The following is an 18,319-nucleotide window of genomic DNA, read 5'->3' on the forward strand; positions in this document are numbered from 1 at the left end:
GTTGATGGTGATGTCCTTTGCTTGGCTATCTTTTTGCATTTGAGTGAAAAACTCTTGTTGATTCTTTTGCATTTGGAGGACCGCTTTTTGAACATCAAAACCTTGGTCATTTTGTTGATTGTATGGAGTTTGATTTTGATAACCTTGGTTTTGGTTGTAAAAGGGTCTTTGATTTTGGTTTCTCATAGGAGGTGGGGTGTATGTTTGTTGAGGGTTTTGAACATTTTGGCTTTTGTATGAGAGATTTGGGTGGAATTTGGTGTTTTCATTGTAATAGTTGGAATAAGGGGTACCACTCTTGTATGCTTGAAAGGCATTCACTTGTTCATTTGTTCCCCTACATTCACTTTGGTCATGTCCCAAAGTTCCACAATTCTCACATATCCCACTTGGGATTGATGAAGATGCTACCATGGCATTAACATGATGCTTTGGTGATTTTGAGGCTTCTTCAAGTTTAGCCATAGCCTTTTCAAATTTCAAGTTAATGGTATCAATATGAGCACTAAGTTGAGCACCCAATTGAGTAATAGAGTCCACTTCATGCTTTCCTCCTCTAGTAGCCTTGCGAGGTCTACTATATTGTGAATTATGGACCGTCATTTCCTCAATCTTGTTCCAAGTTTGATTATCGTCAACTTCGGTCAACATACCATTTGATCCCATGTTGAGGATGTTTCTTGAGTCTTCATAAAGACCATTCCAAAATTGTTGTACCAAGAACCACTCGCTAAGTCCATGATGAGGACATGAGCGACAAATTCCTTTGAACCGCTCCCAAGCTTCATACAAAGATTCTTCATCCCTTTGCTTAAAACCCGTAATTTGAGCTCTTAGCATGTTAGTCTTTTCCGGAGGGTAGAATTTTTTGTAGAAAGATAGAGCCAACTTCTTCCAAGAGTAGCTTTATCAAGTCCTTTCAACCATTGTTTTGCGGTGCCAATTAGAGAAAAAGGAAATAAGACCCATCGAATTTGGTCTTGAATCACACCGGTTTGTGAAATCGCATCACAATAGTCACAAAAAGTCTCCATATGAGAGTGAGGGTCTTCACTAGGCATCCCCCCAAATTGGCTTCTTTCGACTAATTGGATAAATGCGGATTTAGCAATGAAATTTCCGGTTAAGTGTTGTGGTGTGGGAGTACCATTGGGTAGGTTCTCCTCGGTTGGTACGGAATGTGATGAAAACTTAGGCATTGTGGGTTGATTTTGTGATTGATTTGGAGTTGGGTTCTCCTCACCTTCTCTTGCAAAAGGGTTGATGAACTCAATAGTATTTGGTTGAATATATACAACTTCACCAATTCCTCTCAAAGTACCTCTAGCAAGTCTTCTATTGGTTGTCAAAGTCTTTTCAATTTCGTGATCAATGGGTAACAAATTACCTTGTGATCTTCTAGACATGCAAAATATCAAATAACTCAAAAACAATTAGAACAAACCTTGAGGAGTTTTACTTCCCCAAGGCAAAGAAAGACACAACTAATAACAATCTAAGAAAAATCAAATCAAGTTAACACCGTCCCCGGCAACGGCGCCATTTTTGTTCGGACTCACTTGGAGCTTAATTTTCGGTTACTTGTCGTTAGGAGCACCTAGACCAAAACAATATTTATAACTTCACAAATAACTCTACTATTAGTAAAGAGGCAAGTAAAGGTCAGATCCCAAGGGACAGGTATTGATGTAGGATTTTCGATTGCAAGTAGCGGTGTCTTAGGGTGTCACGATTTGGGTTGAGATAAGAAGATCACTAAACTAAGTAGCAATAAAAGTAAACAAGCAAGATGATTAAAATAAGATGTAAATAATTGATTAAAAGCACTAGGGTGTCATGGGGTCATAGGGGATTCATGGGAATTGATCATACAAACATATTCTCAAATTATAAGCAAGTGATTATTGTTGTGATGGATCGAGTTGGTTTATATCTTACAATCCTAGGAAGGTTTGGGTCCCGGAGCCGAATCGATTAGATTGTACAACACCTACAAGTCGACTTAATCCTCCCTACTCAACTATATGCATGGTCTAATGAGACTCGAGTTGGTTTATGTCTTACAAGTCTCATTGAAAAGGTAAGTGATGGGTAAAAAATGCAAGGATTCATAGGCTCGCATTTCATCAAACATAACATGTGCATAAGTTGAGATCACAACAAGCAAGCAAATAAATTATGAAAACATATTAAATTAAGCATGAATCATCCCCCATGTTGATTTCCCCTAATTCCCCATTAACCCTAGTTAAGGAAACTACTCACTCATTATCAAGTTTAACATGTTAACAAGGTTGTCAATCATATTAACAAAGCAAAACATGATGAACAAGTAAGAAAGATTAACAATAGTTAAAAAGGGATTAAGAGAATTATACCTACTAATGATTCGAAAATAAAGCTAAGAATAATAGAAGTACTTGATGAATGATTGGAAGGTTGGAAGGTTGTCAATCTCCCAATAATAACCCAAATAATCTTCAATTACCCAAAATAAAAGATGAACAAAAGAGAAATTAAGGAAATGAAATTTGTATTAATATTTGATTAGAAGTTTATTACAAGATTAAAGAGAGATTAGAATGATATAAACTACACTAAGGATTGATAAGATGAACATGATTATCTAATTAGACTAATGGGGTATTTATAGTGGATGCACTAAAAAGCATAGGAACGAGGCTAATTCGGGGACTAAATATGCTCAAATAATGGTCACATCAATGATGTTTATGAGTGTGAGTAAACTTCGAGGACGAAGTTCCTTTTAAGGGTGGTAGAATATAACATTCCGTTTGATGTTTATGAGTGTCTTGACATCGCATTTTCTAGTGGATAATACATTACGGAGCTAGCAGCGTTTGTGGATCGTAGTTGGTAGTGTTTGGAGTTGGTGTCGAGAGAGAATATGACGTAGTTGATACGATATCGTGAGCCGTGTTGTGGAGGTAGGCATAGTTGATGGAGTTGGTGTTAAGAGTTCATGTTTTATAGGTTGGGGTTTTGTTTTAAGTTCGTAGTTGCGTTGTTGTGTCTTAATCGAGTTAGTATGTTTGTTTTTATGCATGGGTTGAACTTCGGGGATGAAGTTCCTTTTAAGGAGGGAAGACTGTAATACTACGGTTTTATGTGTCTTGGGTACTCTATCGAGTGGAGCTTACTCTATCGAGTAAGTATGTTTTTACGCAAAACAGTAGACTGCCTGTAGGGTACTCGATCGAGTAAGTTTGGCACTCGATCGAGTAAGGGTCACTCGATCGAGTAAGTGTGTTTTACGGGTGATTTTGACGGGTTTTGTTAATAATGCGGGATTAGTATATAAAGCCTCCGCCATCTTTCTTAATCTCTTTTATCATTCGAAAAACCCCTTTTGAGAAGAATAGAACTTACGTAAGTGTGTTCCTCGCATTGTTAACAAATCCCCAAGGCTAGGAGTCTTGGATCATCTTGTTCTTTACGCCATTGTGATCCTTGTGTCGAGGGTAAGCTTTTTATATAATTTTTATAATACTTTGTTACAGTTGGTTGAAACCCTAATTGGGTAATTTGGGGGTTTTGGGGAGTATTGTTAATGTTAGATTGTGATTGTATGATTGTATGTTTGATATGAAGTAATTTCATTGAAAGACGATGTTGATTAGCTGATTGTGACGATCTTGTGATGGCTTGTTCCAGGTAGGGTTTTCCCTACTCAGTATTAATTACATAAGTGTGGTTGGTGATTACTGTTGTTGTTGTATATCGTATTGGCTTTGGATTCTGATTTAGTGGTTATTGATAGTGTAGTATAATTATTGTTGTATAACTATCTGTGATCTTCGAGGCGCGTCCCTGGCTGAGTGGAGTCACTTGCGAGAGTGGCTTCACGCCCTTGGTTCGCCCTCTGTGGAACCCGCCACATGAGGGGATGTGCACATTAAGGAAACTTGGGTTTATCGCTCGATGGAGATGAGCGGGGATTTGGAGGGTACGGCTGCGGTCCCCCACTGGCGGCGTGGAGTACTTGTTGCGATGGGTACTCTGGCAGGGCTACACACTTTAGTGTGTAGTCAGTTGTGTGGAGATTGGAGATGGAGACTGGAGATTGGTTTGAGCTGTTTGTGTTCCTGTTTCATTGTGGCTATTGTTTTTGTGTAATCAGTACTTACCCCGTTTAAATGATTTAAAAACTGTGGTGATCCATTTGGGGGTGGTGAGCAATTATTGAGCAGGTATGAGACGATGCGCATGAGATAGCTAGGATGAGTCATCACGTTGCGGTTTTAGAAGTCTTTCGCTGTGTCGAACATTTTGTAGTTGTTTAGTAGTTGACAGTTTTGAGAACCTTGTATATCCTTTTAACAGTTTTTGGAGTTTGGCTTGTATCACTTAAATTTTATCATCTTTTAAATATGTTTCGTTATTGTCTATTTGAGTATCATTACCTCGGGTAACCGAGATGGTGACGTTCTCATACCTTAAGTGGTCCTGGTAAGGCACTTGGAGTATGGGAGTGTCACAACAAGTCACATGTAATAACATATTACAAATGACAAAATTACAAAGATAATATGGAGTCCATTTTAAGTGGGTAAACCGGTTTCATGGTATTAAAAGGGTTTTGTGGTTGTTGTTTTTTAAATATAAGATAAACACCATGATTACCTATACCTACTAGGACCTACTCTGAGCTTTTGGGTAAGACAAAAAGCATTTGGGTAAGATAAAAAGCATGGCATGCTCCCTTTTGTCATGATGAAACCGTCCCCCTCCCCCTCTTAAGATGAGAAGTAGTTCTCATTTTCAGATGATGACAAGTCTTATGCTTATCTTTAATCTCTTATTATCATCTCTCACATAAAATTATTTTATGCATAATTTATTCCAAAATCTCTAATATTATTCCACTATTACTAGAAGTAGTAAACAATAATATTAGTTATTATTTTAAGGGCGCATATACTAATTCTAGTACTAAAATTAGTATATGTATTAAGAGTGATTATCTTGGTACAATTCCTTGAGGAGTAGATCCTACCATTGGATCTAAGTTCATCATTGGTGCACTAGGATTTTCTTAAGAAGACTAATTTGGTAGGAGACCAATTAGTATAACCATTCGGCCCTCCTTGTAAGTAGATCGGTTTCTTCTTACTTTTTTTTTTTTTGGTAAAATGTAAGTTATATTATACCAAAAGTGATCACCAACAAATACATCAACTGTTTCTTCTTACATCATTCTAGCAAGAATCGAAAAAACAATGAGAAAACTAAAGCCATTCTTTATACAATCCACTAATCTTTCCATGACTATGTAATCCTTAGAGCCTCATTCTGATATCCTGTTGCACCAAAAGAATCAGGTTCCTCGGTCTGAGAAGCACCCCTTCTACCCTGCATTTGTTACGCATCTCCCATATTCTGTAGACTAAAGCCTGACTACCAGCACCTATCATCTGCTTTCTTAACAGGCTTCTCATACGAAGTTTCAACCACCACTGTACCACATTCCCAGTAGGGACAGAGTTCTTCATGAAGGCATTAAACAAAGACAAACATTCCCTACTATAATCACACTCAAAGAACAGATGAGCATGACTTTCATCCTGATTTCCACAGATACAACACACAGTATCCTCACAAATTCTCATCTTATGCAACATGTCCCTAGTAAGCAATCTGCCATGAGCCACAAGCCACCCAATAAAGCAATGCTTAGGAGGACTCAGCCTATTCCAAACAAAAGAAGCCCAATTAACATTACTATTAGAGGTCCCCAACCAGTTATAGCCTGCTTTTATACTATAAATGCCCCCCTGTGTCAGCCACCAGTCACCACAGTAACCTGGTTTCAGTCTTCCTTTCACAGCACACAATTTCCTCCAAGACCAGCTTGATCCAGCAGTAGGAAGATAATCAAACCACCCCCCAGTTTTCATATACACAGCATGTATCCATTTGACCCACAGGTGGTCTTCTTTCTGGGCAATCCACCATATATACTTACCCATAGCAGCATAGTTCCATCTTCTTAACTCAATGATACCTAAACCCCCTGCCTTCTTTATATTACAACACTTGTCCCAGGATATAATACAAAGAAGTCAATCTTGTCCCAGTATATATTACAACTCTTTACCTTGCCATAAAAAGCTTCGACAAATAGCCTCAACCTTATTCAGAATGCTCACAGGCAGTACAAAAATATGTGCCCAATAACAGTGTAAATTGCTGAGAACAGACTTGATTAAAGTCAATCTACCTGCATATGACAACTTACGAGCTCCAATGGCCCTAATCCTGTCAACAACTCTCTCAACCAGCTTAGAACACTCCAAGGAAGAAATTCTTTTAGCAATGATTGGAACCCCCAGATATCTAAATGGAAGCCTACCAAATAGGATCCCACCAAACCGATAATCTCAGAGAAAGTATCCTTATCAATACCATTACCATACAAGCAAGACTTGCCTCTATTCATTTTAAGCCCTGATGCACAAGAGAAGGTTTCAAATGCCCTAAGCAAAATAGTCACAGAAGTTCTATCCCCTTTACAAAACAAAAGCAAGTCATCTGCAAAGCACAGATGAGACAACTTCATAGGCTTACATAAAGGGTGATACTTGAAACCATCATAGTCTTGAACCACCTGAAGAATCCTACTTAAGTATTCCATACAAATAGTGAAAAGCAAAGGAGAGAGAGGGTCACCTTGTCTAATCCCTCTCTTAGCTTTGAAGAACCCAAATAGCTCACCATTTACAACCAAAGAAAAGGAGGGAGTGGTAACACATTCCATGATTAAGGTAATGAACTGCTCAGGAAACAGCAAAGCTTCAAGCATCTCCCTCACAAAACTTCACTCAATACTATCATAAGCCTTTTAAAGATAAATCTTCATCAACAACCTAGGTGAGCAAGCTTTCCTTCCATACAATTTCACCAAATCTTGACAAACTAAGATATTTTCTACTATATCTCTACCTTTCACAAAATCACTTTGATTTGGACTTATAATAAGAGGCAGCACTTCACTCAATCTATTACAAAGCAACTTTACAATGCATTTATAGACTGTGTTACAGCATGCTATAGGCCTGAATTGAGTGACAGAAAGAGGCATATCAACTTTAGGCACCAAAGTTAACACAGTATTTTTCACTTGCTTTAACAACTTGCCATTCTCAAACAAATCCATAATGGCAGCACAGACTGCAGTCCCAGTAATACTCCAAGTGTCTTTGAAAAATTGGCTGCTGTAGCCGTCAGGGCCAGGGGCTTTAGTCCCAGGAATAGAGAACATAGCCAACCTGATTTCCTCAGCAGTAACCTTCCTCAGCAGCTTCTCATGGTGCTCAATGGTAATCACTCTGCCTTTCTGGATAGTTGGCTTGTGCACACTTTTAACAGCCTGACTAGTACCCAGAATCTGAATAAAAAAATCATCAAAAGCTGTGTTGATATCCTCAGGATTAGTTTACAACTCCCATGAACATCCTCAATCTGAACCACCTTGTTCCTGCTTCTTTTAGCCCTTAGACTAGCATGAAAGTAAGTTGTGTTGTCATCACCTTCAATAGCCCAGGTAGCTTTAGTTTTTTGCACAAGGAACTGATGCTTAGCATTGAGCAATACAGCATATTCTTTAGACATCTCTCTCTCAGCCATAATCAGAGCAGGGTCCAAAGGAGTGACTCTTAACCTCTCCTGAAGTTGGGTAAGAGCCATAAGAGTAAGGGAGGTAGTATGCTCTATATCATGAAAATTCTCCTTATTAATTTCTTTCAAAGGCCTTTTCAGTTTCTTCATATTAGCAATCAACTTAAACATTGGGGTACCATCAATCTGATCATCCCAGTGACTCCAACAATTTGAGTGAAACCAGAGAATAAAGACCACATGTTATAATACTTGAAGGAGGCATGTTTTCTCTGATTAGCCACCCCAAACTGTACCACACAGGGGCAGTGATCAAAAATTCCCTCAGGCAAGAAGTTAGCAAAAGCCTCAGGAAATCTTTGTAACCACCCATTCACCAATAATCTGTCAAGTCTACTGTACTTCCTTGTGTCAACACCCTGTTTATTGGTCCACGTAAAGTAAGAGCCAACAACCTTTATGTCCTGAAGCTGACAGAGATCAATGCAGTCCTGGAAAGGTTGAAGTCCTGGAAAGGTTGAATATCAGCTGGAGTAACTTCACCTCCAATCCTTTCCTGATAGGTAAGTACATTATTAAAATCACCACCAATTGCCCATGGTTCAGAACATTTACCACTATAATTCTTCAAACTAGCCCACATATATTTCCTCATATTCTGATCATTGAAGCCATAGACACAAGTAAACTAGAAGGACCTCCCATGAACCTTGTCCTTCACATGAGAGTGAATAGTTTGACTATTGATATCCTCAATGTGCACTTCATAACACTGAGGATTCCAAAGCAGCCACACTCTTCCCCCTTTGTGCTTACTATTATTAGTACAAAGAGCCCAATTATAACATATATTATTCATAACACTCAACCAATTATTATTCTTCACCTTAGTCTCAACAAGTCCAAATAGCCTTAATTTATTAGAATGTAAAAACCACTTTATTTCTTTTTGTTTAGTTAAGCTATTTAGACCCCTTACATTCCAGAAACCAAAATTATCCATTCTCTTTTCTGGGAGCAGAGCCTTCCTCAACAATACTTTGCTCTCTATTTTTCAAACCACTGATTCCACCCTTAGCCATTTGAACAGATTTATGAATAACACTATTAAACACCTCCATGAAAGTAGTTTTGCCAGATGAGTCCCTAACATACTCTTGTGAATTCATCCTTGTTAAAATTCTAACAGGAGTCTGCAAGGGTCTATTCTCATTATAGGTCTTACCAGTCTCAAGATTAGATTTAGTCACAGGAGGACTTGGGTGCATCCTAGACTGCTTTGGGGTCACCACAGGAGCAACAGGTTGCACCACAGTCTGCTGAGGTTTCTTCACGGGCCTCCAGACTTGCTTAGTCACAACCTTAGGTTTATCCTTGGCTTTGCTATCAGGCTTTCTACAGTTTGCAGCTAGGTGTCCCATTCCTTTACACTGAGTACAAAGAATATAGAGCCAGTCATACTCCACCCTAACTCTCTGCACACCACATTTCTCATCAATAAACTCAACATAATCAGGGAGTTGTTGATTCATCTGGACCTTAACCAGCACTTTAGCATAACTAAGAAGAGTTTTGTGTGTTGTAGCCTCATCACATCTCAGATAATCACCTATTATCCCACTGATTTTCTTTAGAGCATTTTCCCCCCAGAATTTTAACTCCAGCCCAACCAGTTTAATCCAGATAGGAATTGTAGTTATCTCATGTTTAACAAGCTCTGTATCAGCTTTCCACTCATGAATAATCACAGGCTTATTGTCAAACATGATTTGGTCAGAGAGTAAGGCCTTCTGTTGTATCTCCAGGGTTTTAAATCTTACCAAGAAGATTCCATTAGGTAGAAAGGAAACTTTATCAACATCATATTTGCCCCAAACACGCCTAATAAAACCATCCACAACATTCCAAGGAGGGCTCGCCCCTAATATATAGCAATACACAGAAGATTTCCAGTAGCTAATTTCAGGAGCAACATCCTCTTCAGAAATTTGAATGAGATTCTTTGATTTTACCTGAGGAGTAGTTAGTTTCTTCTTACTTTGTTTTAATAATGTTATGCATGCATAAGATCTTATTAGTTTATGACTAAACTAAACTTGTAAAATTATTAGAAGTGTCTAATAAGAGGTTAAAGAATCTTACAATTGGTATCAGAGCAAGAGTTGTTGCATGCATAATCGGTTATTGTTTTTCCGAGTTAAAATGTTAACATATAAAACAAGAAATTTGTGATATATGATGATATAGGCCACGAAATTTTTTCATGATAAACAAGCGACCGTTATATAACATCAAGAACCGTTGTTAAATCTTAAGAACGATATCAAATCCGTTGTCGTAGTTTACTATTGACAACGTCTTATCTTTCCAAAACCGTTGTTAAATATTATATATGATAACGGTTCATTTCGTTATCTTATTTAATTGAATGTCAAAATTTAACAACGGCTTTATTGCGTGCAAAACCGTTGTAATATTCATCTGTTGACAACGGTATGTAACCGTTATCTATTTATATTGATGAAATTTTGTCAACGGTTCTGCTTAAATAAACCGTTGTAAAATTTTTGAACTCGACAACGGTTATCGTTCGTTATCTTATATTTTTGGCGGTTTGAATGGGAGGGAAATATGTCAACGGTTATTTATCTAAATCAAACCGTTGTCAAATAATTGTTTGCAACGGGTTGTTTTTAACCGTTATCGTTTTTATTTTATTTTTATTTTTTTTAAAAATGATTTTAGCTTTGTTCTAGCGACTCTTTGAAATGCTATTTTTCAAAGAAATTTTTGTAGCATTTCTTTGAAATGCTATTTTTTCAAATTTCTTTGAAAAATAGCATTCCAAAGAAATTTGTGCGTGCAAAAATTCAATCTTGTATCAAAATATTACACCCCGCAATCAATTAAACCCGGTTTAAAAACAAGATAAAACAGGATGATCAACACCAAAACACAAATCGCTATTGAGAAAACAAAAGAAACCAATACACAATGGATCTATATATACACACTCGTACATAAAGCATGAGAAAACTATTGAGACCTCGCTAATGAAACAACATAACTGGCCCACATATTTCTCATCTGTTTGATGTCCTCTGACGAATATTCCGGGGCTTTGTTGAGTATTTGTGGAAACTACAATTCAAAATATACATAATCAAAATAGATGTAATACATGGTGGAAGTATACAGAATTGAACTCAATTTACGTCTGAAATAGTTTTTAAATCACACTAACCCGTATCGGAATGGTAGATAGTTTTCTGTGGATAACCTCCCACATAGACTGGCAAACGTAAAAACCGCATTGTTTGTCGTCTGGTGCTTTAGGAGACTAATATATAAATCACACACAAATCAGCTCAATTAGATAATCAACCTCTCGCATAAACATTAATTAAATGATACGAGTAATTATTAAGAATACACTTACTAATGGCGTGATGAAATTGGGAACAACGTCGCTTTCATATTTCCCAAGTGGACATAATCTTTTTTTTGCTTCAAAAACACTAAATCATAAATATACACACATGCCATTATTATTTGCATATATATGTCTCAAGTCATACAATAACAAATGACATTATTGAAGGTTGTAAACTTACTCAGTTATCATCCTTACACAACTGTCAGAGGGTTTGCCTTCGCGAAAGTCAATCCAGTACACTGTTTTTGTTTCCACTTGGATTGCCAGTAGCACACAATGCTTCCTATTCAATTTGGGACATTGAACTGTTAGTTCATTTACACGCATTTAAGCATATTAGTAATAAATTTATAGAACCGTGATTCATTACAATAATCACGTACTATACATACATATTCTCATTGTAGGGGGCAAGCCATAGTTTTTTGGACGACATCAACCGACGAGCGATACTATTGATTTGTTCTTCGAATGAAATTCTGTGCACAGAGAACGCCTTAGGACTCAAGAATCTGTAGGCGTGAAATGGGATCATATTCTCAGCGATCTGACTATTCAGGTACCTATTACGCCACATGGAACAAGGAATGTTATTGTAATTGATAATTTAAACAAATATCATTATTCGTAAATGAAAATGACTAAATAGTTTTATTAATAAAACTTACTTCATCCAAATCAAAATGTGAACAGCATCTAAATTGTCAAGGTCGACGAATTCCATCAGTTGCTTCGGGTCCAGTACGGCTATATCAGCTGCGCCCATAATTTCCTATTCAATATTAATCATGACTATATCCCCTCTAGGTGACTTCTTTACAGCCAGGTTGTGCAAAGCCATTAGCGAAGCAGTTTTCATTTTTTTCTTATAGTCACACGATTCATAATAAGAATCATAAGCAGACTTGACTGCAACAACTTTCATTGACATAGTAGTAATTGCTTTAGGTGCTGCCATGGCTTTGCTTAACTTCTGCAAATGTAAATATTAAAGTACTTACGATGTGTTAATATTCGTACCCTAATATATTTAAAGATCAAGTAATAATTAACGTCTGCATATAGGTACCTTGGGGATGACAACATTGATGACGTTGTTAGGCCATTGCACATAAGAGCTCAGGGCTTCTTTCAAATACGTGACCTCCTCAGTAGGAAATGGTACTTGTACTTCCCCATACTCGTCTTTATATAATTGGGACACTTCCACTTTACTGCAATTGTGACGAAGGGCTATACCATGAACCTTAACTTGTTGAATCCGGTCGTAAGCGAACAAGTATCCCCTGGCAACAGCAACTTTCTGTTTCCCCTGTAAATAGAACAGACGACAAGGCACCTTGCAATCGCCCTTCACGACAGCTTTAATCAATTAGTACACATATATTCACTACCTTTAATAAATTTCATAAGTAAAAAACGTGTACTGAGATGAATAATTATAAACTAGCAGCTATTACCTTTTTTCGGTGCAGAGAAGAACGTCTGATCATCAACTACCTCAATCTCTTCCTGTGTCACGGCCTTACTGGCTTCCTCTTCTTCTTCAGCTGCCTGATATCGATCCTCGGCTCCCACCTGAGTCTCCTTTGCCATTTCCTTCTCCCTTGCCATGTCCTCATCGACTTCCTTCTGTACATTAACACGTGTCCATATAACACGTACTGATTTTCCAAATCATATCACATTGTATATATATAAGACATAAATATTATTACCTCTTTTTCCTCCTCCTCATCCTCCTCCTTCTCCTTCTCCTTCTCCTCCTCCTTCTCCTCCTCCTCCTCCTCCTCTTACTGCTCCTCCTTCTCCTCCTCATCTGCTTCCTTTATGACCTCTTGAACCATATCCAACTCTTTTTCTGATGGCTTTTCCCCAGTTTCTAACATTCTCATCATCAACCTGGCTATTTTATGTAGCTGTGTAGTAGGATTAATGGCAGCATATATAGTTATAAATTACGTTGGTTCAAATACAGTATTTATAGATTACCTTCTTGGAATCATCACCACTTCGAGTAGTTTTCCCAAAATACTTACTGATACCAACATGCGTCGATACCCCTCTCACACGACCTGGATGCTCTGCTTTGCCGATTGCCCTAGCAAGAATGTCATCACGTCCTTCAGGCTTCCATTTTCCTTCCTGTACCTCCTTCTCACAGATCCTCTACATACACATAAAACCATTAAGCAACACACAATTATATAACTCTGACTACCAATGGTAGCAGTGACATATTTATTCAAACTTACAATTTTCTCTTTGATGTCCTTATCATATTCAGTTTCCGTCTTTCCATTCTTAGGAGTGTGACCTTCCACCCAAGCGTCGTGACGACTGAATTTTCCAAGCTTTGCCTACAATTCATTCATCACATTGATATCCTCTCAAAACGTATATGATTACGATGAACATATATAACATCCGACTAAAACACCTAATAGTCTAATACTATAAGAATTATGTAGTACTTACAAGTTTCTTCTTAATCAATCTATAACCATCTCGGTAGTCGTAAAAGACGGTCTTTTTCTTTGAAATGTTCGCCTTGTTCCTCTCACTCATAGCCTTCATCAAATAAATTGTATCAAGAAATGTAAGCATGACCAAACACTAAACTAAGTATACTTCTTTACTTATTATTATTAAGTTACCTTAAACTTGTCAGACTGCCTATAAGCGATATAGCTATCCCATTGGTCTTGACTGACATACGGATATTTATTTGTTGGTGGGTTCTTGTTCATCTCCCCGGTTTCCTTGTTGAACAAGTGGTTCTCAACCATCTTTAACTTCCAAGAACTGAGGGCTTCCCCTGTCTTTGTTTTTAGGTACTTATCATACTTTTCGGGGACAACGTAAACTAACTGCATATATGATGAGCATAGTTGGTACAAGTGTTTCGGCTAATACACATATCAAGTAGTAAATTAATTTCAACTAAAATATTTATTATTGTATATACATACCTTTATTCTGTTTATTAGCATGGTGTTCCGTATTTGACTCAGTTCACAGATACGCGGCGTACCGAGAGGCACATATTGTCTTACACAACAACCAATCCAACTTGCAAAATACCCGGCATACTCACCATATGGCAGCCCCGTATCTTTATCCCATTGTAAAGGATTAGGTATCTTTGAATTTATTACTTCTAGGGAAACCCTGCGGCGCATTCGACCCAAAGTGTGTTGCAAATTATTCTCATCACCTAAGTCGTCGCCTGACGCATTTCCATCGTTTCTTTTGCGCTTTTGGACCATATCTAAAGCAGAAATTAATAAACAAATAATAACAATGCATACTTATAAAAACAAACAAATCTACCGAGAGGAGGGTTTATTACTTCTTTAAAGAGGAGAATCCGGATTGATCTGGCGGCGGCAATGGCGATGATGACGAAGACGATGACTGCGACGACGATGGGTAGGCTGGTGGTAGAGGGGAAGTTCAATGTTTGAGAATATTATGTGGGGGAGGGGAAGCTCAGAGTATATATGTGTGAATAATACAACACTTCTTGCAAGACCTTGTTTATTGGAAAGTAATAAGCACGATATAAGAAAAACCGTTATATTTTATTTCCAAACAGACTACGATTTTGTTTGAAACTGTAATTGATTCGTACTATTTACAACGGGTCATAAATAACCGTTGTCTGTAATATTTTCATGTTGTTTGATTTTCCCGCCAAGAAATAAAGCATCATTTTTATATACATAACAACGGCCTGAACCGTTATAACTGTATACGTCCTTAACAACGGTTTGGGTATAACCGTTTTATTTTATATTTCATTGTGTTTGATTTTACCGCCAAGAAATAAAGCATCATTTGGTATATGCCAGCTAATTACAATATGTTTCTTAGAAAATCTTGCTTATTTCCATTAATTTAAAGGATTACAAGTTTACACATAAAGAGTACAAACTACCACCATACATAATAAACTAGGTAAATAACAATTAGAAGAAGAAATTTGACAATTAACTTAAGCCATGCCTCATTATTTTTGAGGTCTACGATATCCATGGTTAACTTCTTGCATTCTTCTTTTGCCTTCAATATTTCACTGTCATTTCCCCGCTTCGATTCTTCAAATTGATATAGTATACTTCTCACTTGAGTAATCTCGATATCCATGCTCTTTTTCTCATTCACTAACCTTTTATAACCTTCCTCTCCGCCACTCAGTCATTGGTTCATCAACCCACTTGAAGTAATTGCATCCACGCATTTTAGTCTCGGGATTATAGAATTTGCATGTAAGAAACTTTCTTCCGGATTTTGCAAAGTCCAAGAAGTCCGCAATCTTTTGAACCGAGCAATTACATGTCCCCGTTGAAATAGAGGAAGAAGAAGAGCTACCACTTGACATAATTTGAGTAATAAGAGAGAGAGAGAGAGAGAGAGAGAGAGAGAGAGAGAGAGAGAGAGAGAGAGAGAGAGAGAGAGAGAGAGAGAGAGAGAGAGAAATGAAGAAATAAAGAAAGAAAGAAGGTTATTTAAAATAATGTTATTCAGCAATTGCATAATTTAACATGGTTCTTATAAGAACCGTTGTAATTATCTTATTAATATCTTCCAATTTTCATTTATTTTTAGAGGTGTTTGTGAACTAACACGATTTTTATGCACTACCGTAGTCATTATATTATATGTTATTGTTTCATTCATTTGTCTGTTCGTAAGTTATTTAAAATCTATGTTAATAAGCATTTGCATGTAATAAAGAGTAGAACAATATATTAAAACGAGCATATTATACAATAGCGTAAAAAAAAACAGTACAACAAGGGGAAAAAAAGGAAACACGATAAAAAAAAAAAAAAAAAAAACACAAAAACAAACAGCTAACTAATTAGTACAATAATCAAACACCCTAACAGGAGTTTGACGAGAAGATGGGTACTGAGGATAAACTTGATTATAAATCAAGCTTACTACATCGGCATCACGACGGTGATCAAAATGAGGCACTTCTTCGTCTTCCCATGATTTCGGTACATTAATAAAACTGTACGGTATGAACCTTCTCATCAGATGAGCGTCCTCAGCGGTGGCAATCCATAAGTAAGGCCCAGCGTGTACATAACGATCCTTAGGGTCGCCGTCATAATAGTCACTTTTGCCCCTTTGTTTGTCAGGTGATGCATACCTTGCAGCGAGTTGTTTTGCTTGGCGAAAATCATCAAGACCATTCCCTCGAAACACGATCAGAGCATATCCAAGAAACCCATGACCAGAAATCCAAGCCGGGTGGATTGCCCTAACATTTGAAAACCCATTCTCAATGAGGATGTCCCTTAATGGGTTAAGAGAATTAGAAGCTCGCTTCCCAGCAGAATCGCGTATGACGGGGAGATTGTGAATTATGCACGTAATCGGGTTGACATAGCGGGTTACCGATTGCTGAGGAGGTGCGACTGCAGATGATGAAGACGACGACATTCTTTTAATTATGATATGTATGTATATGTAGATTATTTAAAAAGTGAAGTAGAAAGGTTAGTAATAATAAAGTGATTCTTACTGTTACTGGAAATGTGATGCTATTTATAGTATAATAAAGCTATAATTAATTGGATTAATTTCATCCATACGTTACATTCAAACTTGTATTAATTGTGCATGCATGCATGAGGTGAATAATGGTCAAACAACCAATAATAATAGGACATGCATTGGTAAAACCACAAACTTTTCAGTTTTGGATCTGTATTTAAAACGGTTATAAGAAAAACCGTTGTTTATTGGTGTAATATGACAACGGATTTACAAAAAACCGTTGTTGATATATGAAATATGATAACGGCTTAACAAAGAACCGTTATCTTTTTGTGTTATACATACGGTCGAAGAATCAATACTGCAACTTTGAATCAGAAAAAAGTAAAAATTACAGGGCATGCATTAGTCAAATCACAAACACTAGAAAATCACAGATAATTAAACAATTTTTTTTAAAACGGATTCTGTCCAACCGTTGTTGATATGTGAAATATGATAACGGCTTAACAAAGAACCATTATCATTTTATGTTATACATATGGTCAAACACGCAATACTGCAACTTTGAATCATAAAAAGTAAAAATTGCAAGGCATGCATTAGTCTTGTTAAGTAATTGGACCGTTGTATTTCTACTAATTGGACAACGGTTTTTTTATAACCGTTGTGTTTCTTGTTAAGTAATTGGACCGATTCTTGTTTAGCTTTTACCGTTTCCACTTTCTAATTCTTAACTTGTTAAGTTTCCAATTCTTATCTTATTATTATACCGGTTCCAATTCTTACTATCTTATTATACCGTTTCCAATACAACCCAAACTCATTATAAGTAGAATTATAATTTTCACAATCTTAACTTGTACAGTTTGCACTTTCCAATTCTTAACTTGTTAAGTCCTCCATTAATTTTCCACATCGATTATGTCGTCAAGTTCATCAACTTACAGTGGTTCATATTATTCATCCGCTGATGATGATGATGAAGCATCATATGAACCTCTTGTAGGACCCCCAAGTAGATTTATGTACGCTAAACTCTTTACGTGCATCATTCACAATCTCCCGTATACAGAGGACGGGCATGGAAAGGCTATACTCTCGTATAGCCTTGACTGGTTAATAGGTTTGATTCGGGTAGCCGGATTGAATTTGGTTCAAACTATCTACCCGGACAATGATGCGCATCATGGCTTCGAGGGGTGTGCCCTCATCGAGTTTGGCGGGGGTGAGGAGCGGGAATGCTTTCGTCAGGCTCGCAAACTTGAGCGGACATTCTATAACAATGACTCTTCGAGACTCTGGTTTGATCAGGATGAACAGAGGGTAGACTCTTATTTATGGGTTGCGAATGAATCTGACCGTCTCCTACTACTTCCGATTCTGCACCGCCAAGGTCGCATTGCCGAGCAGGGGACAGTGCCGTTGCAATGGGAAAACGACTGTGTCGATTGGGCTGAAGGTGAAAGAGACATATATGGTGAGATTGTCTCTAAATTCCAGAGGATGGAGTAACAAAAAAACATACTCCCTTCATTCAACTCCACACTACACATTTGCTTTTTCACGTTTGTCAACGCTTGTTTTACGCGATTTTTTTTCTTTAGCTTGATATTTTAATGTACTCCTAAAAACCTAAGTCATTATAATAAAAGTTTGATATTTTTGTGGTGATATTGTCTCTGAATTCTAGAGGATGGGGTAACAAAAAAACGTAACAAAAAACATAAA

The 18,319-nt window shown here is 37.3% G+C and overlaps 2 protein-coding genes and 1 non-coding gene across 3 annotated transcripts; 1 reads left to right on the top strand and 2 right to left on the bottom strand.

Annotated features, from left to right (window-relative positions):
* The first annotated feature begins 733 nt into the window (after positions 1–733).
* Positions 734–840, top strand: LOC141624958 (small nucleolar RNA R71). Its single transcript, XR_012534765.1, has one exon. It is a non-coding gene; the product is annotated as a small nucleolar RNA R71 (small nucleolar RNA).
* A 4,460-nt stretch (positions 841–5,300) lies between these two features.
* On the bottom strand, positions 5,301–6,823 carry LOC141646932 (uncharacterized). The gene is made up of 2 exons (XM_074454941.1): positions 6,260–6,823; positions 5,301–6,038 (listed from the first exon to the last, which is right to left on the bottom strand). The coding sequence occupies exons 1-2, from the start codon at positions 6,821–6,823 to the stop codon at positions 5,301–5,303; spliced, it is 1,302 nt and encodes a 433-aa protein (XP_074311042.1).
* A 39-nt stretch (positions 6,824–6,862) lies between these two features.
* On the bottom strand, positions 6,863–8,497 carry LOC141646940 (uncharacterized). The gene is made up of 5 exons (XM_074454952.1): positions 8,348–8,497; positions 8,114–8,296; positions 7,935–8,057; positions 7,492–7,824; positions 6,863–7,408 (listed from the first exon to the last, which is right to left on the bottom strand). The coding sequence occupies exons 1-5, from the start codon at positions 8,495–8,497 to the stop codon at positions 6,863–6,865; spliced, it is 1,335 nt and encodes a 444-aa protein (XP_074311053.1).
* Positions 8,498–18,319: the final 9,822 nt, after the last annotated feature.

The sequence above is a fragment of the Silene latifolia genome, chromosome 1 (assembly GCF_048544455.1).
Source record: "Silene latifolia isolate original U9 population chromosome 1, ASM4854445v1, whole genome shotgun sequence".
Taxonomy (NCBI): domain Eukaryota; kingdom Viridiplantae; phylum Streptophyta; class Magnoliopsida; order Caryophyllales; family Caryophyllaceae; genus Silene; species Silene latifolia.